The 22,203-nt window shown below is 48.3% G+C and overlaps 1 protein-coding gene across 1 annotated transcript in view; it reads right to left on the bottom strand.

Moving 5' to 3' along the window:
- Positions 1–21,733, bottom strand: part of IGSF5 (immunoglobulin superfamily member 5) — a 54,023-nt gene extending 32,290 nt beyond the window's left edge. Inside the window, exons 1-2 of the mRNA XM_065397663.1 lie at positions 21,611–21,733; positions 3,198–3,276 (exon numbers count right to left, since the gene is read on the bottom strand). Of these exons, the coding sequence (XP_065253735.1) occupies positions 3,198–3,276; positions 21,611–21,733 (202 nt within the window). The remainder of the gene's footprint in view (positions 1–3,197; positions 3,277–21,610) is intronic.
- Positions 21,734–22,203: the final 470 nt, after the last annotated feature.

Here is a 22,203-nt window from a genome sequence, read left to right as displayed (position 1 = left end):
CTTTGTAAGCCTGGTCATGCTAGCCCAGCACTCCTAGCTGGCTGGGCTCCTGGGGAAGCTCAAGTCTCTATGAGATAACTGAGTGAGGTAACCAGAGGTTAAAGCAGATCAAAGTGGAAGGGAGGTGCTCCACAATTCTGGTGGCTTTATGTCATCACAGAGAGTGACATGTGGTGAAATGACACTGTAGTGTCTTGTGTGAGAGACAGGACATAGAGATCATAAGGGAATAAATGGGCGTGAAAGGTGTCTATGTCCCCAAGCAGCTGTCAAACAAAGTGAGTGTGAGCATGTAAATGTGGTGCTGTGGGAACAACCCGTGTGCGCCTTATCTTCTCCCCACTGACACACACCCTACTATGGAAAGCTCGGAGGGCAGAGGGACCTGACAGGGCCATTCTCTTTCTCCTAGATTCAGTCAAGGAGCAGGGAAGGGTTTCCCATTTCCCCTGGAGGGGAGGGAGAGTTTAAAGTAGCAAGGTCTGCCTCTTTCCCTCTCAGTCCCCTAGGGAGAACCAGCAGGGAGACATATCGTCCTGTAGAAAATAATCCAGTAGAGGTAGCTAGGAGATTCCCAGCTTGGACAATTCTTCTTCTCCCCTCAGGTATTGGTGCTGCTTCACCTGCTGGTGGAAAGGCCTGGAGCCTCATAAATTCCCCAGACAGATACAGTTCCCCCTGTTGCTCCCAAGTGAAATTCTGCTCCCTGATGTGTCGTTTCCAGGGCCAGCCCACAACATTTTGGCACCTGAGGCAGGGAGCTCAAATGACGCCCACATGCCCCCTCGCTTGAGCCAAAACTTTCAAAGGTCTCAGTTCTGCCGTCTTCCTGTTCTACTCCTCTCATGGTACTGCTCTGCTACCTACCCCAATAAAGGAGAACTAACAACTTAAAATGCCTTGTTCAAAAATTTTAAGTAACACTTAACTTTCAAGCGCCTGAACAGCAAATGTAACTTTTCTTCTCTGCAGAGTAAACACTGGCATTTTTATCTGTTTCAATAATCAAAGTAGTGTTTTCCGTGCCTTCTTGGTTGCAAAGATTTGAACTGCTTCCTGCTGAAGGTCCATAGTCTGGTCCAGCTCATGCTCTATCTATTGAGATGGTTGCAAGGCCGACCAGCCTCTCCTATGTCATTGTGGAACGTAGATGTGTTTTTATTAACTTCAGCTTGGAGAAGCTGTGTTCTCCACTGGCAACTGTTACAGGAAGTGTTAGAAGTATGCACTGAGCAACAAAAGCATTTGGAAAGAGGGTGGTCAACTTATTTGTGCACATATATTCCAGAACAGCCTTTGGAGTTGATCCTGCTGAAATGTATCTTGAAAGGACTTTCAGTTCATCACCTAAATCACTTGCATCAATATCGCACATGTCATCATGTGTCAACACTGTCTCTAGTGCCCTGCATTGCTGGCGTAGGTCTTCTTCAGGTATAGTGAGGAGTTTTGGAATATCATACAACATCCCAAATATACTGCCATGTTCCTTGAGCTGCATGAAATGTTCTTCAACTGACTGTATTGCACAATCTAGCACCTGGTTAAAGAATTCAACTTTGAATTGTTGTTTGGGGTCTCTTTTCATTGGCTTTGGGGAACATGAAGTTTTTCACTTGCTGTGGCCCATGCAGTACAAGGAAGTCCCTCAGGCTACTGCTCAAGTGGGTCCACAGTCCCGGATCATCTAGACTTAAGGAACTAAATTCAGCAGCAGCTGTTTCTTGCGCCTCTACCACACCCCTCTCTGATCTACACTTTTCTTCAGGAATGTGCATGGTTACATCCATTTGAGATGGAGATATGGATGCTGCAGTAGCTGCCAGGTCACTTGCACTCTGACTAACTGGAAAATCAGGCATCTCCTCACCACTCACATCCTCACTGGGGCCGGAAGGCTCACCGTGAACATTTGTGTCTATGTATCTCAGGAGAGCTCCTTCCTGCTTAGATAGAAAAGCTTCCTTTGCTTTCTTTCTTTTTCTGAATGCTGCCCCAGAGGGGCGTTTTCACTCATGACTGCTGTTCTGTGCCAGCTATAGTGGCTCTCAGCACTCAATTGAAGGGGACAAATAAGCAGGCTGGTAGCAGGGCCTGAGTGAGAGAAGATATCAGCATCGTAAGGCCCTAACTGGCTCCTACTACTTCAGTTGACTGCCTGTTCTCCTCAAGTGGGTTCAGGGAAGCAGCAGGAAACAGGAAGCTCCCTAAGAAGCTGGTGTTCGGGGCGGCTCTAGCTTTTTTGCCACCCCAAGCACGGCAGGCAGGCTGCCTTCGGCGGCTTGCCTGCAGGAGGTCCCCGGTCCCGTGGATTCGGCGTACCCGCCGCCGAATCCGCGGGACCGGTGGACCTCCCGCAGGCGTGCCGCCGAAGGCAGCCGGGCTGCCGCCCTCGCAGGAACCGGCAGGGCGCCCCCCCGTGGCTTGCCGCCCCAGGCACACATTTGGAGCGCTGGTGCCTGGAGCCGCCGCTGCTGGTGTTAATCAGTTCAGGCTCCTGGGGCTGCTAGAAAGGTACATAAGAGGCTCCTCCTCCTCTCTCTCCCTGCAGCTCCTGCTGCTTTCTGTTATTCCCTCTCACCTTTTCTCCTGCCTGCCTGTTATGTCTCTTGTGCCCTCCTTCCTCCAGCACAGCACTCCACCATCTCTGTGCATCTAGAGCAGAGAGAATACATATGCACCAGCAGCAGACACAATTTTCTACACTCTGGGTCCTAGTGGCACCCCTCCACAGTCTGGCACCTGAGACGGCCGACTCAGTTCACCTCATGGTAAGGCCAGCCCTGGATTTCCCCAGGCAGTGCAGACATAGGAGGAGGGGGAAGTCTCTGAGGAGCTGAGCATCCTCAACCTCTGGAGAGGGCATGGAGGGGGAACATTCTGCTTTCTGAGGAACTAATGCCTTCCCTCTGCCACGATCTTCCTTGCATCTGCTTCCCTGACTCCTCTAGGCCTTCTCCCTCTTCCCTCTCCCCACTGTATCCCTTTCTAACACCTTCATACTGTGGTCCAGCCAAATTCATGATGCATTTTCAGGCTTGAAAGGTAAAGCAATCCCTTCTAAGAAGATTTAATAAATTCATTCACTATTTGAAACATACATTTGATGCTGCCTGTAATAGATATTTACAGTGCTTTGAAATTAGTTTATAAATGGTGTCCATTATAAGTCATTTCATGAATTAGAAGTGTCCTACCTGTTAGTGAGGCAAATAGGATAAAAGTGACTGGGATAAATTTCTGGAGGTTATCCATTGGAGCATTTTCTCCTGAAACCTAGGACAAAAAGGCATGCAATTATCATTGGATAGTTATAAGGAAGCTACACAACATAGAATTGTTGAGGAAATCAGTAATGTATTGCTGCTGGTTTTTATAACGCTCTAGCATTTAAACATTTGTCCCTTTGTGTCCTGTACCACACACATGTTGAGAAGATTAAACGTGTCAGGGAGACCCTTTAATATAATGAAAATGGATCATGGGCAGCTGGGAGAAATAATTCTGAGTTGTCTGCAATCAAATGTGTACTCGGAGTACATCGTCCTTGCTGCTGCTAGTGTTCTGGCAAACTAAAGAACTCTATGGTCACTCATGTAACTGTCCACTCTAAAGTAATTGGACGGGGTTTGATTCATGCCTGAGGCTACCCATGGGATGTGTTTAATCAGTACAGCTCCAGGCTCCCTCAGTACATTTCCGCTCTGGCCAGCACCACACACTTTTAAAGCTATTCTGGCTGGCTCTGGGACCCCCAGCATAGTGGGTTTTGTGGGAATAGTGCTCCTCTGAAATCCCTTCTGTGTGGGCTTTGTGCCCCTGCGTGTTCTCTGCTAGAATCCACACTGGTTTCAAGCCCATTTTATTTCCTCACAACAAGGCTTGGCAGAATTTGAGTTTTGGTGTTGGTTTTGTAATTTTCATGGCTAATATCAATGTTTATTTTTAAGCATTTTTATTTGTATCAATTTAAATTTTCACAGTTGCACAAATTTAAATGTAAATTTTCAGAGTTCTGGGAAATTATGGGGGTGGGGTAACAACAGGGAGGGGCAGACAATAAGTATTTAATGACAGTAGACATTGAGATTCAAAAAGTTAAAGCTTTATAACCATTACTACACAGATTGTCAGTATCAGCTGTCAAAATATACAAAGTAAAGATCCTGAAACCAAACTCTAATAAGTTCCCAAGCAGCATTTTTCTTACTTTGCCTATTGGTAAATTTTGCTTATTACCAATGGAAATATTGTTTTTCTTTGGTTTGTGTGTATCCGGTGAAATCAACATTTATTGATATTTACCAAATAAAAATCTGTGGCTTCCTAACCTACGCATATTGGTTCTGTTTCCAGAGAATTACTGACCATGCAAAATACAATGAATCGTGGTTAAAACATGATTTTTGAAAGCACTGATATTAGTCTTATTACTGCACAATACAGCTGCACACAAATCCCATTCACCTGTCAGTTATATATTAATAGTTTTGTTTCCCTGCAGTAACAATATCATCTACATTTCTTATATTCCCAGCTGTGACAGGGCTACAATATGGCTGATATTTGCATCTGTGCAGATAAGGTGACACTTGGCACACAAGGCAGCTACACAACCCTATCTCTATCCCTGCAGAGAACCACGAGGAACTGGGAATACATCACGGTACTTTACTTCCCCCTACAAAAAATTGCTATTTTCTCTGTGCCCAATACAGCTCCTACTCAGAAGTTTTATTCACACAGTTCAACAAGACTCTCAGTATGCTCTGTGTGGTGCCATTGATCCTGAGACTACCAACTGCTGACTGACAGAGACAACAGGACACATTGAGCTGCGTTTCCTGGTTTCCATTTGTGCAGTCACAATAAAAGAGGCTATCCGTACATTAGGGTATGTCCTAATTTAATTTTTCTGCACTTTACTCAGGTCAGAAAAGACAAATAGCCCCACTCCCGAAAGCAAACTTCTGCTGGCATCCCAAAGAGGGCAGAGTTAAGGCTGTATGGATTGTCCTGTGTGAGAGTACCACCTTAGCACTGCATTTCCCAGGTCACATCTCCATGTGAGTCTGTGAGGCTCAACTCACAGAGACATACTTATGCTAGCTCTCATCAAGCTAACCTACTAAAATAGTAGCGTAGGTGCAGTGGCACAGGCTAGCCACCTGAGCATAAACCTGTCCAGACCCCATGAGTACATACTCAGGGCAGCTAGCCCATGCCACTACTTGCTGTTGCCCATGTTACCACGGCTACACTACTATTTTTAGTGCACTAGTTCAATGAGAGCTAGTGCAAGTATGTCTACTTCAGCTGGGAATCACACCCCAGCTCCAAGTAGAGATGCTGCACAATCCCAGTTTCCTAATAGTTGTAGTTTGTTTTATTGTAACCCTAACATTTATAAGGTGTACAGTAACTCCTCACTTTAAGTCATCCTGGTTAACGTTATTTCGTTGTTACGTTGCTGATCAATTAGGGAATATGCTCATTTAAAGTTGTGCAATGCTCCACTCTTTTGTTGTTTGGCTGCCAGCTTTCTCCACAGCTGGCAGCCTCCCTACGCCCCGCCCCCCCCCGCCCCACAGCGCCTCCCGCCCACCAGCAGACCCCATGGATCAGCGCCTTCCCCCTCCTCCCCCACCTCCTGCCCCCGGCAATCAGCAGGCTTGCGGCGTTTTGGAGGCAGGAGGAAGGGGAGAGGAGCAAGGACTTGGCACGCAGGCTCCCCCTCCCTCACCTGTCTCCCAAACACCGCAAGCCAGCTGATTGCCCCAGGCAGGAGGCGGGGGGGAGGGAGGGGAAGCCTGCGCACCGAGTCCTCGCTCCTCTCCCCTCCCTCCTGCCCCCTAAACGCCGCAAGCCAACTGATTTCCCCGGCAGGAGGGAGGGGGGAGGAGTGAGGACTTGGCGTGCAGGTTTCCCCCTCCAACCCTGCCTCCTGCCCAGGGCCAGCTCCAGGCACCAGCAAACCAAGTACCTGCTTGGGGCGGTATGTTTTCAGGGGCGGCATTCCAGACAGCCTTTTTTTTTTTCTTTCTTTCTTTTTGCGCTTGGGGCCGCAAAAGCCTAAAGCAGGCCCTGGCAGCAGCAGCGCATCCTGCATGGGGGGCACCGTGGGGCCGCTGCGGTTCGCGTCGGGGAGCAGCGCCCACACCTTATGGCCGGGCAGGCTCAGAGCGCGGGACACTCGGGCTGGGGGCCACCCTGCGGGGCTCACGGAGCCGCCAGCGGGTGCCGCAGGGCGGCCGCCCCCCAGTACCGCAACTGGGGCTGGGCGAAGTGGACTGAGCCACCCAGGGACTGCAGCAGGGCAGCCAGGAGCAGCAGCAGCAGCAGGGCCATAGTGGGGACCGGTGCCCGGGGCGCTGCCGTGCAGGACCCACGTCCCGCTCTCCGGGGCTCCGCTCCCTCTGGGGCTGCCCTGCCCCGGCTCCTCAGCCCCCTGCCAGGCAGTGCCCCGGCTCTGCCCTCCCGGGTCCCGGCCGGTCCTGGAGGCGGAAGCCCCGGCTGGAGGGACCCTGAGCTGAGGCGCGGCCCGGGAGCCCCGCTGCTTACCCTGACCCTGCCAGCGCCAGACCGGCTGGAGGCGAGGGGGGAGCGGGCGGAGTCAGCACTGGTGTGGGGGAGCCCAGGGCTGGGGCAGCAGGGAGTGCGGGTGAGGGGGAGAGCCCAGGGTTGGGGCGGCAGGGGGTGCAGGTGGGGTGGAGAGCCCAGCTCTGGGGCGACAGGGGGTGCGGGTAGGGGGGAGATCCCAGGGCTGGGGCGGCAGGGGGATGCAGGGGGAGCCCAGGGCTGGGGTGGGGGGCAGCCAAAACATTTTTTGCTTGGGGCGGCAAAAAACCTAGAGCCGGCCCTGCTCCTGCCCCAGGCAATCAGCTGGCTTGCGGCATTTAGAAGGGAGGGAGGGGGGAGGAGGGAGGATGCAGTGTGGGAAGTAAAGGGGGAGGAGGTGGGGGGGAAGAAGAGGCGGGTTAAGGATGGGGGCTTGGGGGAAGAGGGGGAGTGGGTGGGCTGAGGGTTGAGCCCCCGCCCCTGGTGCTTGCAGAGTAGGGGAAGCTGCCGCTGCTGTACAACATGCTTCTCCTAGCCTACAGCACCTTCAGCCTCCTTGCCTGCCTCATCTCCAGTGCCAGTGGGCTGTGCCTGTGTGGGGTAAGGCAGGGGCACTATACTAACTATAGTACAGTACCTGTATTAAATTGCTTGCTTAAAATTGTTTAAAACTTATACCTGTATTAAATTACTTGTTTAAAATGTATATAATGCTTTTTGTCTGGCAAAAAAAATGTTCCCTGGAACCTAATCCCCCCTATTTACATTAATTCTTATGGGGAAATTGGATTCGCTTAACATCGTTTCACTTAAAGTCGCATTTTTCAGGAACATAACTACAACGTTAAGCGAGGAGTTACTGTATGCAGGAGGGACCTAGATTGCCTGTCGTGGCTTGCACACTTTTCACTTTAGGGAATTAAACTCATGCATTCAGGAAGAGGATGAGAATGAAAGGACACTGTTTTGTGGCCACAACCTTTACTCCCTGTAACAAACTTCTGTTGCCTTTAAATAGACCGTGCTTTGTGACACCCAGATCCTTACTCTGGAACCTGTACAAATTAATAGCACAGCAGTGACATTGTGGGTTCCCTATAAAAATGGTTTATTTCTCCTTGCTTTTAAAAGCAATACTACATGGGGAAAAAAGCTGGCATGACCATTTTATTTCTCTTGAACAAATCCAGTACCTTGCTATGTTACAGTAAGAGCCTGTATTTAAGGGACTGTATTAATAACCAATAGGGATTTAGTCATTATAGCTGTGTGGAAAAGGCAAACTTCTGCCTCAGTTGAATTTGTAGCACTTCCTAGGATCAAGACCCTTAAAGGAATGTGCAGAATGTATGTGGCTCCCTCCCCCACTGGAACTATTTGTGCTGTGGTTGCCTCTTGCAAAATAGCTAGAACCCTGAAATCAGGTCCTGGCAGGTGAAATAAACAAACAAACAACAGAAACGCCTTTTCAGTTCATTTAATTGTAATTTAAAGGCTAGCTCGTTCTCACATTTTGTGTGGTGAAAAGTCCGTTATTAAGCAGTTGAAAAAGACAGGATCCAATTCCTAATAAAATGGAACTTTTCTCTTTCATTTGCAGCATTTATTCTCACCACACAAAATCTGGCAATGTTTGCATGTAATTAGCTCCAGTATTAATAGAAATAATAGAGGTAAATCTCCAGGCCAGGAAGCAAATCCAAAGTTATTAACTTGCACTATCTGTTGTACCCATGCAACTAGAGAAAATTCCATGATTTCAGATTTTGTTTTTCTTCTGAATTGGAATAGAAACAAAATTATAATTTCCTGATTAATTAAATTTTCAAAAATGAAAATTCATTTCTGGTCAATCAAAATATTTTGTTTCAATAAAATCAAAGTGTTTCATTACAGTTTTGACATTTAAAAAATTTTCTATTTTATTGCCATTTATAATAGAATATAAAATATTGAAATGAAAAATCATTTTGAAATTAAAAATCAAGATGTTCTGTTCTGATAGGGGTGAACAAAATGTTTTGCCATTATTCAAATGCTTCCTTTCATTTTTTTTCTATATGAAATGTCCATGAAATTAATACATTCCCACAGAAAGTCTCAATTTTGATAAAACAGCATTTTCAGCCAGCATACCAAATAGCTGGAAAAATATCAACCGGCTACTTGTATAAACTTAATATTGCATAGTCGTTAAGACTAAATTTTGCTTTAAATCTCTTGTACTGGCAGATCCTGGGCCTGCTCCTGCACCTATTAAACTCAGTGTCAAAGATGAACACTTTTAAATAAATAGGAGCAGGATCTGGCCCCCTACATTCATGTGGGGCCTGAGTCTCCATTGCTGCGAAATTTGTGTAGTCGTTTACACCAGTGCTGACTGGGTGTAAAATGACAGGTTTCAGATTAGCAGCCGTGTTAGTCTGTATCCGCAAAAAGAACAGGAGTACTTGTGGCACCTTAGAGACTAACAAATTTATTAGAGCATAAGCTTTCGTGGGCTACAACCCTCTTCTATATGCATCCGAAGAAGTGGGTTGTAGCCCACGAAAGCTTATGCTCTAATAAATTTGTTAGTCTCTAAGGTGCCACAAGTACTCCTGTTCTTTTTGGGTGTAAAATGTGCCTATTCCATTCTGGCAGCATTTTACACCCACTTTGCACCCACCATGTACTGAGGTAAATGACCCCATGTGGTGCAGAACAATGGAGAATCAAGGCTGACACACACAAATGAGTATGAATTGAAAATAAACATGGAGTTTAAAGCTTAGCTCAAGCTCCATACTAGCAACTGAGTGTAACATAAGGTTAGCTTTTGGTATTCTAGGAGCTTCTTAGTTGCTCCATGAATAAAGACTGAAGACATGTAAAGAGAGGTTACACAATGAATACTAAGGCTCTGATCCTGCACTGAGCCCTGTACGGGAGGACCCATGTGCTCACAAGAGCCTTACTGAAGTCAGTGGGGCTCTGCGTGTTCTGTTCTGTTTTATTCTATAAAGGTTGTTGTGCCACACTCATCACCATAGTATTTGAGTGCCTTCCGGTAGTGCATTAAGTGGCGTTACTAACTTCTGTGGACATGACAACACACCCAAGCAGCACTCATTGCAGGCTCAGGGCCTAAGTTACAGCTGAAAAGTGAACACAAGAACAACATGTTACCATACTCACTGTTCCCAGTGTTAGTGTTTTTTTAAAGCTGTATTTCAGACCCAATTCCTTATGCCAGAATATTTAGCAGTTAACTGGTAACACAGTTGGAAAATCGAAAGCCTTTTTCAAATGCCATTTCTAACCCCAGGAAATATTTTTAAAACTAACTCCAATTTAGATTGATTCTGATTAAATTATTTGATTTATTTATAAAAATACATTATAAAATCATTAATCCGTTTTAAACTAATAAATACAGATGATGTTTTCTTACCTTCGCTGTGAAGATTGTCTTTTAAAAGTCTTGGATAAATTCTCAGATATTCTCACATGAACAAAAATCTACTATCAGTGGCACCTGGATGCGCATAACTCCTCATACACACATACACACTGAATGACTCTCAAAAGTGTTGATTTCTCTTTGCCAGTCTGCTGGACAATCTTAAAGAAACTGTTTCAGTGTAGTATCTGTTCCCTGCTTTTCATGGCTGTGCTTTGCAGTGACAATGTAGTTGTGATAAGATAAGGTTAGATTCCAAAACCAATGTGCATATTCCTTTATTAATCATTAACAAGCACTGCGAAGAGAATTAAGTAAACGCCTATGATGTGGATCCAGGAACAAACTGCACATAAATCTGACCTGAGGGTGATGATACTGACTGCCATTACTAAGGCTTGCTCAGCAACATTGCCTAGGATGAACTATCAGATCATTCCAGTGTGAGCACTAATAATTATTAGTAACTCCAGAGTTACCCCCAGGGATTTGTTGAGGTTTATTGCATTTACATCAGAGTAAAGTAGAGCAGAAATTAGCCTTTACTTTGAAGTATATTTTTCAAAAAAGATAGTCAGAAAATTTCCCCTTTAAAATGTTTCTGATAGAAAATACAGTTTCTGTAAAATCAAAATTTTCCCTGGGAAAAATTTCAATTTTCCTGATTTTGTAAAAAATTTTACATTGGGAAAACCTAAACAAAATCTAAACAGTAGGGCAGGGTGACCTAAATCAAAATATTTCTCACAAACTTTCAGGCCAGAGGGGACCATCATGATCATCTGGTCTGACCTCCTGCACATTGCAGGCCACAGAACCTCACCCACCCACTGCTGTAATAGACCCATAACCTCTGGCTGAGTTACTGAAGTCCTCAAATCATGGTTTAAAGACTTCAAGTTACAGAGAATCCACCATTTACACTAGTTTAAACCAGCAAGTGACTCGTGCCCCATGCTGCAGAGGAAGGTGAAAAGCCCTAGAGTCTCTGCCAATCTGACCTGAGGGAAAATTCCTTCCTGACCACTAATATGAGGATCAGTTAGACCCTGAGCATGTGGGCAAGACCCACTTGCCAGACATCTGGGAAAGAATTCTCTGTAGTAACTCAGAGCCCTCCCCATTTAGTGTCCCATCACCTGCCATTGGAGATATTTGCTGCTAGTAGTTGCAGATCAGCTACATGCCATTGTAGGCAGTCCTGTCATACCATCCCCTCCATAAACTTATCGAGCTTAGTCTTGAAGCCAGTTAGGTTTTTTACCCCCACTGCTCCCCTTTCAGTTTGTTAAACCAAAACCTTTCTGGTCAGTTTGACATTAATCTGTTTTCTGAGCTATCATGGTGCCTCATGGGAGTTGTAGTTTGGGTGCATCATGCTCCCATTCTCTGCTATGGGCTGGGCTCCCTGGCTTTTCCTACATTTCCTATGCTCACCATGATCTCCTATCTGGTTGAATCAATGCAGTGCATCACGGGAGTCACGTGATCACAGGAGATATAATCCAGGAGGAGACGCTGTCCATAAGAAAGAATGGATGTATGAGGAACCTGAACTACAACTCCCATAAGGCACTGCAGTAGCTCAGATAAACACAGATTAATGTCAAATTTACCTGAAATGAACTGAAACATTTTGATTCAGGAATGTTAAAACATTGCATTTCAATATTTCCACATCAAAGTTTTTTGGAACTTCCATGAAAAAAAATCAATATTTCAATATTTGATGAAATATTTGTTTGAAATATAATTTCACATGGTACACAAATTCAGATTTTTTACTAGCTCTCATTTTTTACTTTTCTTCACTTTTCCAAACACCTTTGTTGCTGTGCCTCTGATATCATAGTAGAAAAGTTGAGGTTTAAAAAAAAAAAAAAAAAAGTGTTATCCTCTCAGCCAATAAGCCTAATTAACTCCATAAAAGTATCAAATGTGTACGTTTATGAACAAGTATGTTTCTAACTGTCTGAAGCCAGAGGAGGAGTGTGGAAGTCACAGAGACCAGCTACCATCCTGGATTGCCTCAGTAGAGAAGGACACCTGGACAACTTAATTGATTTATTTAGATGTTGGTTGGAAGGAAATTCCATTCCAAAGGGAGTCTGTCCAAAGCTCTCAGAGCCCTTGACAAACACTTAAAAACACAATGTAGCAGCTGCAAAGCATAAATTAGGCCGAACGGCAGCGCTGCTTCTTTCCACTCTACCATACCTCGAGTAATCACCGCTGGTGTGATTAGTGGAGCTTCACACCTCCACCATACTGTCCCATGAGACAAATACCCCACCTCAGCCAATGCCACAGAGCCGTAACTAGCTATATTTGCGCCCGAGGCAAGAATATAAAATTGCGCCCCCCCCCACAGCGCTGCCCAGCCTCCCCCCCCCCCCCCCCCGAAACACACCCCCACACCCAGCGCCGCCCGGCCCCGCGGAAACAATCCCCCCCAGAGTCGCCCGCCCCGCGGAAACAAGCCCATCTTCCACTATCCTTGCCTTCCCAAACTGCTGACTAGATAAAGCCATCAGCTCACAAGGCTGCCTAGGCTCATCCAGACTTTCCTTACCAGGCACATTGCCACTCCCAACAGATAAACTGCTGCTCTTCTCACTGCCCTGAGCTACTTCCAGCAAATCACAGTTACCCTTTTCAGGTTCACTTTTACAAGCTGTACTAGCCAACAATCCATTACCCATCCAAAATCTACCCTTTCCTTCCTCAGTTAGGGCTTTCACCTGACCATCCACTTTAATCTGCTCCTGAGAAACATTTTCCTGACCAATGAGATCTTTCTGCTCTTGATCTACCTCCAGATTTACTTCTGAGACATTAGACAGACATTCAGAAACTTCATTTATAGACAAGCAGCTCTTCTCCTCAGACAAACCTTTGGAGAAACCCTCCCCAGGCAAATCATTGCCCACAATAGACACAGGTTTAAGATCATTCCTGTCCTGTGACTGGCTACCTGGACTGAACAAAGCTTTAACATTTTCCCCAATCAAAAGATCCTTAGGCAATAACTTCCTTACACCAGCTATAACTTCATGCGGAGTACCATTCCATTCAAGGTGGATTCTGGCTAAAGGCACACTTACAGTAAACTCATAGAGGATTACAACATTCACACTCTGATTTGGTAAGTAATCTTCCTCTTTGACAAGATCTGCTTTAACAAGAGTGATGTTAGAAGCCATAATTTGCCCTAAACAGCTTTTACCATTGACTTTTACACACTCTATGCATTTTTCATTACCACTCCCATACATAGCATTGGCACAAGTTATGGAGCCACCCTCTACTGAACACACAGTAACAGCATTTACATAAAAGGTGGCAGAGTTGGGGTACGTTTGGTTACACCCAGACAACTGCTCAGAGTTATACAACATACCAACATTGTTAGAAACTGGACTTTCAAGAGGATACAGTTTCTGCTGTTCTTCCCTTGCATTTTTGACTTGAAGCTGAAGTCTTTCCACTTTTGCCTTAGCTTCTAGTTCCTGCAATCGAATTTCTGCCAGTCTTTGTTCATGCTCAAGTTGCAGTTTACTTGCTGCCTTTTGCATTCCAATTGCTTCTGCAGCTTCTATAGCATCAGGTAAGGGCTGTGCTCCTGCCTTCTGATTACTGGCCATTAACAGATTTCTCAGTTCTTGATTTGTAGCTTTCTTTCTAAACCTTATCCCCTTTTCTGAACACAAATCTTTCAGGGCTTTTTTGTCAAAGCCCTCATATGCTCTTTGCTCACCCATTGCAACTGCTCTTTAACCAACCAAACTGTCAATCCCAAAATTCAAATTTGGATAGCGTGAGGTTCTGACCCAAAGCTTAATTGACCCAGTTCTGTGGATCCTAGCACAACTACGCCACTGTAACGATGCTGGTTCTGGCAGGACCCAACTGAGAGTATCAATTCAGGACAAATTGCTTAAAACAGGGCAGTTACAGCCCAAGGCTGGGGTTTTTCCACCTCTAAAGGCAAACCAAACCAGCCAGACAAAGAGGACTTTGGTCTCACCCCACTGGCTAACCACAAGTCACACAAGCAATTCCCTTAGACACTCCAGTGTCCCAGGATCACCACCAGTGCCACTTGTTATGGGGACAAATGGTTATGAAAACCAATACCCCAGTAAAAGAAAAAGGGTTCTCCCAATCCCAAAGGACCAAGCTCCAGACCCAGGCCAATATACAAACCAGATCTTACCCACAAATCACGCCATTGCCAATCCTTTAGAATCTAAAATCTAAAGGTTTATTCATAAGAGGAAAAAATATATATATGAGAGCTAGAATTGGTTAAATGGAATCAATTACATACAGTAATGGCAAAGTTCTTGGTTCAGGCTTGTAGCAGTGATAGAATAAACTGCAGGTTTAAATAAGTCTCTGGAGTACATCCACAGTTGGGATGGGTCATTCAGTCCTTTGTTCAGAGCTTCAGTTTGTAGCAAAGTCCCTCCAGAGGTAAGAAGCAGGATTGAAGACAAGATGGAGATGAGGCATCAGCCTTTTATAGTCTTTTCCAGGTGTAAGAACACCTCTTTGTTCTCACTGTGGAATATTACAGCAAAATGGAGTCTGGAGTCACATGGGCAAGTCCCTGCATACTTTGCTGAGTTACAAGGTGTATTTGCCTTCTCTCAATGGGTCAATTGTAATAGGCCATCAAGCAGGCTAGGAAGAGCTAACACCAACTTGTCTGGGATGTTACCCAGAAGCATAGCATAAGTTTGAAATACAGACAGTATAGAGCCAACCTTCATAACTTCAACTACAAAAATGATACATACATAAAGAGAGCATAATCATAACCAGCAAACCATAACCTTGTCTTAGACACCTCATTTGACCCCCTTTATACAAGATTTGGTGCCACTACAGGACTTTGGTTGCACCCATGTTCTATACGGTCCCAGATTATGTCAATAACGTCACAGCCGAAAAGGAAGGTTTGAGGGGGGGAAGAAACAGCACGCATAGGGTGACCAGATCACAGCAGTAAAATAGGACCCGCCCCTCCCTGCTCGGCCCCACCATCACAACCCTCTTCACCCCCTAGCGTCCCTCCTAGTCAGTCCCTCACCCACCACTCACCTCCTTTCACCTTCTCCCTCCCCTGCCAGAAACCCCCATGCCCACCCCTAGAACTCCTGCTGGCTCACTGCTCGCCACTTTGCCCACCCACCGCTTGCCCACCCGCTCGCTCACCCGCTCACCCCCAACTCGCCGCTCGCCCCCCCCCCCAAGTATAAAGCCTCATTCAAAGACCCAAGGGGTCACTATATTAAGCACACACCAGTCAATCAATGAAGTACCAAAAATTAAAATACTAAAAATGGATGCCCCCCTCCATCCACCGACTCACCTCCTCACCCCCCCAACCAAGTATCAGGGGCAGCAGGTTTGTAGAAATTTTGGTGGTGCCCAGAACACTCAGAGCCTGCCCCCCCCCAAACTCTGCCCCCCACCTGCCTAAGGCTCTGCGAGGGAGTTTGGGTGGGGGGAGGAGGTCTGGGGTGCAGACCCTGGGTTGGGGCAGGGGATTGGGGTGTAGGACGGTTGGGAGGTTGGGCTCTGGGATGGAGTCTGGGGTGCAGGCTCTAGGACAGAGTTTGGGGGCCGGAGAGGGGGTGTGGGCTCTGGGAGGGGGTGGTGGGTGCTGGGGTGGAGGGACTGCCATCACATCTGGCTTCCTTCCTCCTCTGCTGCCTCTCGCCATAGCCTCACTGGGGGTGGGGGATGGGGCTGCCCCTTGCCCAGTTTGCAGGAGTGGTAGCTGGGGGGGGTGGCGGATCACAGGGTCAAACATTCACCAAAGCTCCAGCAGCTGCTCAGGTGAGTGAGGTCCACTGCCAATGATCCTGTCTCCCACCGGAAGCCCCCTCAGCATCTCCTCCAGGTGGGTGCCGGGGGAGGGGAGGGCTGCGTCTGAGAAGCACGTGTGTGCCTCTGTTCTCCCCCCTCCCCTTCCTGACTTGCAGCAGCCGGCTGCTCGCCCTCAGCCCTCTGCCGGCCGGCGTCTCTGGTTGCCATAGAGGCAGCAGCAGCCGGGAGAGCCGCAGCTTTCGGTCCAGCAGGGACACTTGCGCCCCTCGGCTCTGAGTGCCCGAGGCAAGTGCCTCACTCGCCTCGCCCTCGTTACGGCACTGCAATGCCAGCTCAAACAGATGAGCTTTGCAGCATGCCAGGAAGGTCAAAAAATGTAGTCTGTTTCTGACATTGGGGTGAGGGACAGCATTCCGAAAAAGAACTGCCTGTATGGAGAGCCCTCTGCCAGCATCCCTCGTCTTTTGTAACATTCATCTCGATTTACCCACCCACTAAACCAGATAGTGGATAAAATTTTCAAAAGTACCTAAGTCACTCCAGACATTTCCAGAAGTGACTCAGGCACTTGAGGCCAGATTCTTAAAGGTGTTCAGATAGGTGCTAGAACTAGGGGTGCTGCCACACCCCCTGGCTTGAAGCAGTTTCCATCATATACAGGGTTACAGTTTGGGTCAATGGCTCTCAGCACCCCCACTATACACATTGTTCCAGCCCCCCTGGATATTTAGCTGCCTAAAGATGCAGATAGCCACCTGGTAGAGCTTTCAAAATGGCTGTGTCCAACTCTCACTGAAACTACTGCAAGTTAGGTGTTCAGATTATGTGAAAATCCCATTGGTTACCTACTTGCACCTTTAGATACCTTTACAAATATCTTCGTAAATCTGACCCGCAGAAGCGTAAATACCATTGACTTGCAATGATGCCTAGGCCCCCAAGGCCCAGATGCTCAGGAGGTATGTAGGCACCTAACTCCCATTCATTTCCATGGGAATTACATGCAGAAATATCTGTGAAGGGCAGGGCCCCAGTATCTAAGTCACTTTTGAAAATGGAACTTAGCCTCCTAACTCCCTGTCTACACTTTGATCTTTAGGCATAAATTCCAGTTTGAGGAGCCATACCCTTGCTAGCTCTGATGGAGCGAGAGTGCAACAGAAGGAGCTAGCCGCCCTGAGTATGAGCCCTTCGAAGACGCTGGGCACGTACTCAAAGCAGTTACCCCTTCCCACCACTCACACTGCTACAGCTACACTCGATTTTTAACATGCTTGATCAGAGTGAGTGCAGGTATGTCTCCTCGAGCTGGGAATTACAGCTCCAGGGTAGACATACTTTTAGATGCTTTTGAAAACTGTACCCAGTTTCCCCATGAATGAGGCAGATGTGTATGAGTGACACAAAGATGAAGCAAGATTTTTTTAATAAGGAAAGCGTATTTTTCCCCACTCTGCTTCCACTCAGATATGGCTGACCATTTTTAGCTCACGTATTACAAAAAAAATCTCCTTCAGGTTGGAAGCAAATTACTCCCTTCCCTCACCCTGCTGATCTTAGCTACTCTCCACAGAGCGGCTAAGGCCTTGGCTACACTGGCACTGTACAGCGCTGCAACTTGCTGCACTCAGGGGTGTGAAAAAACACACCCCTGAGAGAAGCGAGTACAGCGCTGTAAAGCGCCAGTGTAATCAGTGCCTGCAGCGCTGCACGCTCACTCGCAGCGCTGCAAGCTACTCCTCTCAGACAGGTGGAGTACATACAGTGCTGCGAGAGCTCTCTCGCAGCGCTGGCAGCGCGACTACACTCGCGCTTCACAGTGTCCTGAGTGTAGCCAAGGCCTATGCAGGAGAGTAACCCAACATGTCCAAACCCATAGTCCCAGGAGAGCACCAGTTCTCAAACTGTGGGTCGAGACCCCAAACTGTGGGTCGCAACCCCTTTTTAATGGGGTTGCCAGAGCTGGCGTTAGACTGGCTGGGGCTTGGGGTAGAGGGGCGCAGGTTACAGGCCTCCCACCTGGGACTGAAGCCCTTGGGCTTTGGCCTCCCTGCCTTTGGCAGTGGGGTGCAGACTTTGGCTTTGGTTCCCCACACACACACACACACTCGGGGTGGGGGGCTCAGGTGGGTTCTGGCTTCAGTCCCTTCTCCTGGGGTCATGTAGTAATTTTGTTGCCAGAAGGGGGTCGCGGTGCAATGAAGTTTGAGAACCTGTGTTGTAGATCCATAAGGGCCTAAGTGGCCTTTCCAACGCTCCCATGTGGGCATCTAGTCTGAGTCACAATCTAGAAAAGAGAAACCTTTGTTTAAGTTTTATCCCTAAAAAACCCCTAATTTACAAGTATCAGGATTATAATAATTAAGGTCCTAACACTGCAAACACTTAATGCCAAATATAGTGATGCATTTGCTACCATAATTAGTCCCACTTTTTTTGCAGTAGGCTTGGTGTTAAGGGTTTGCTAGATCAGGCCCTGAATGTCAAATTGTTTATACCTCTTCCGGGCATGTACTGTTTAAAAATCTTAAAATTGTATTCGGCTATTGATATGCACGTGTATTCATGCTAACAGGAGTTATTAATGCTGATAGCAGCGTAGTCTCATAATTGCTTTTCCTGTGGCTGCTGTTTGAAGTGTAATCCTGCTCTTCTTATCCACTAAAGGGCACTGAAGGGAGACAAGCTGCCCTAAGAACTGCTATTTATAGTACGTTTTCAAAAGTTTGTTCACATTTCAGTCATGTCGTTTAAAGCAACGTTTCTCAAATGCGGCCACTGTGGCCTCATGCAGCCACCAGGGGCTTTTCATGCAGCCATGACATCCTCCTGGGCGGTGATGGGAGGAGCAAAGCATCGGCCCCTCCCTCCTTGTTGCTCCTGGATGCGTCACCCTGTACCGCCTCTGGAGAGAGGAGCAAGGTGAGTTTTGACCCACGTTGGGGAGGGCAGGGGGTTGGGTGGCAGGCTCCAGCAGTGGGACTTCAGGAAGCTGGCCATGCGGCCCCGCGTTCCAACTGTGGGGCAGCAGGTACTGACACACACACACCCCGGCTCCAGTAGGGTTGCCAGGTGTTCGGTTTTTACCAGAACACCTAGTCGAAAAGGGACCCTGGTGGCTCCGGTCAGCAAAGCCCGGTCGGTGGTGCTGCAGGACTAAGGTAAACTAGTCCCTGCCTGTCCTGGCACCACACTGCACCCCGGAAGCGGCCAGCAGGTCTGGCTCCTAGGTAGGGGGGCCACAGGGCTCCACGTGCTGCCTCTGCCCCAAGCACTGGCTCCGCACTCCCATTGGCCAGGAACTGCGGCCAATGGGAGCTGGGGGGCTGGTGCTTCTGGGTGAGAGAACCACGCGGAGCCTCCTGGCCCCCCCGCCTAGGAGCCGCACTTGCTGGCTGCTTCCGGGACGCAGCGCGGTGCCAGGACAGGCAGGGAGCCTGCCTTAGCTTCGCTGCACCAGTGACCGGGAGCCGCCCAAGGTAAGCCCACATCCCAACCCCCTGCCCCAGCCCTGAACCCCCTCCCATACTCTGACCCCCTCGGCTCCACCCCCCAGCCCAGAGCACCCTCCTGCACCCCAAATCCCTCATCCCTGGGTCCACCCAGAGCCCAGACCCCTAGCCAGAGCCTTCACCTTCCCACACCCCAACCCTTTGCCCCAGCCTGAAGCTCACTCCTGCACTCCAACCCCCTCACCCCTGGCCCCACACCAGAGTCTGCACCTCCAGCTGGAGCCCTCACCTCCACACACACCCCCCAACCCCCTGCCCCAGCCCAGAGCTCCCTCCCATACCCTGAACCCCTCATATCTAGCCCCATCCCGGAACCCACAGCCCCAGCCCAGAGCCCATACTCTCTCCCGCCCCCCTCCCTCAGCCCAGAGTCCCCTCCCATACTTTGAACCCCTTGGATCCACCCCCCAGCCCGGAGCCCCCTCCTACACCCCAAACCTCTCATCTCTGGCCCCACCCCAGAGCCCGGACCCCTAGCCAGAGCCCTCACCCCTTCCCACATCCCAACCAACTGCCTCATCCTGGAGCCCCCTCCTGCATCCTTAATGCCTCATTTCTCATCCCTCCCTAGAGCCAGCACCTCCAGCCAGAGCCCTCGTCCTCTCCTGCACCCCAACCCCCTGAGCCAGCCTGGTGAAAATGAGCAAGTGAGTGAGGGTGGAGAGAGCCAGCAATGGGGGGGGGGGGCACTTCTGAGATGGGGCGGGGCATGGGTGGGGCCTCGGATGAGGGGCAGGGCAGGGCCCAGGCAAAGGTGTTTGGTTTTGTGCTAGTAGAAAGTTGGCAACCCTAGGCTCCAGCCACATGGCCCTGGCCTCTAGCTGTGGGGCTTCAACCTCCGGCCCCTGGTTCCAGCTGTGTGGCAGCAGGCACTGGCTCCTGGCTCCAGTCCCAGGCTCTGGCCACAGGGCAGCAGATGCTGACCCCCAGCTCCGGCCGCGGAGCTTCAGTCGGCCTCTGGCCCCCAGATCCGGCCGTGCGGTGACAGGCACTGGCCCTGGGCTCCAGCAACGTGGCCCTAGCCCCTGGTGCTGATCCTCTGCCCCAGCTGCATGGCAGCAGGCGCTGACCCACAGCTCTGTTCCCGGGCTCCGGCCATGTGATGGTGGGAGCTGGCCCCAGGTGCCAGCCCCTGGCCCTGGCCCTGGCCCTGGCGGCACAGCAGCAAGCACTGGCGCCAGCCACACAACAGCAGACACTGGCTCCTGGATCCAGCCACACAGCACCCAGCTCCGGGCTCTGGCCGTGCAGCGGCGGGCACTGGCCCCAGACGCTGACCCACAGCTCTGTCTGCGCAGTAGCAGGCTCCCATCCCTGGCTCTGGCCATGCAGTTCCTGTCCCCAGCTCTGGGTTCTGGCTGCAGGCACTGAGCCCCAGCCCTGGCAGCATGGCAGCAGGCACCAGTTTTACCGACAAAAGTGCTAGTGCAGACATAGGTTTGCAAGCCTGATGAAGATGGAAAATCATTTTGTAAGTAACTGGCTTGTCCTCCTCCACCTCCAAATTCTCCTCTCAAACCCTCCATTTTTCTTGTGTTTATAGGAGTTTTTCCTCCTCTTTCTCATGTTCCTTTGAACCCTTTAGAAATCACTTTTACAAGCCATGTAATTTTTTCTGTAGGTACCTACACTTGCAAACTGAAGGGGGAGCCTCCATATAGTTCACCACAGGGCTCAGTTTAATGGATGTGTAACATTTTAAAATGCACATTCTAATGCGCAGTCTCTTTCTGAGAAGAGTTGAATAAAAGCTTTTTTGCCACAAGTGTAATTTTTTCTAAGCGCCTGTTTTTCCCCCCCAGGAGAGATGGGCAAATTGTCATGATAGAAACTGAAAAGCATGTAGGCTCCCTCGTTTGTAAAACACTTCTAATGAGAGGGAGCACAGGAGGGGAAGTAGGCACTTACCACTCTTTAATACTGTACATTAGTTTAATTAGCTCAGTGAGAGAAGAACCAGTCTGAGAAGTCATGCACTGAAATGTCAGGGACACTACTTCTCCGTCAAATTAAGGAAACGTCATTAGCAAACGCATAGTTGAAACTGCATTGAGATTTGCCCTAGAAGCAGGATTAAAATCCCTCAGTTTCCTATGTGGAATTTGGTTTGGAAATGTCAACTGCACACTTAAGTGATGGGAGCATTAGAAATGTCTCCGATGGACAGCTCCACATTTGGAAATGTACTAGTCTCCAATAGGAAATAGGAGAAAGTAGAGAGCACATTAAAGAGTATGAGCTAAAAGATATGCAGACCTACCAGTTTTATAGGCTCTGTACCATGATGTCTACGCAGCCCTGCCTGCTGATATGCTAATAGCTGATCAGGGTTAGGCAGAGCCATGACTGTTCCTCTTCCCCTTCTTTCCTTCTTCAGCTCCATTACTCCTTACCTCTATCCCTAACTAAAAGTAGTAACACATGTAACAAAGCTACCCCCATTCTTCACCATATTCATTTGCTTGTATTTGTATACCCTTATCCACTACCCTTCGTCTGTCTGCATCTTTTAGCTCTGTAAGTACTGCAGAGTAGAGACTGTCTCTTTTCTGTTTGTACACCACCCAGCACAATGAAGTGTCAGTCCCAAGTAGGCCTTCGAGTGCTATTATCTCATAAGTAATGGCTGGAACATTTTAAAATGTCCTACTCACTGTTGCACAAGAAAGGGCAAAATATTTGGCTACATTTCTACATGGATCCCAGATTTTAAAATAGCTGGTTTCCTGATTGAGGCAAGAGGTATTTGCTGTCTAGAAAACAATCTTTTTTTTCATGTCACATTCCAGTCAAGAATCTGCATATATGCAAATGGGCTGGAGAAGCACTTCTGGGACAGGGTTAAGTTCACAA

The sequence above is a fragment of the Emys orbicularis genome, chromosome 1, assembly GCF_028017835.1.
Source record: "Emys orbicularis isolate rEmyOrb1 chromosome 1, rEmyOrb1.hap1, whole genome shotgun sequence".
Lineage (NCBI taxonomy): Eukaryota > Metazoa > Chordata > Testudines > Emydidae > Emys > Emys orbicularis.
Note: the sequence above shows the minus strand (reverse complement) of the source record. Positions and strands in the feature narration are given on the sequence as shown.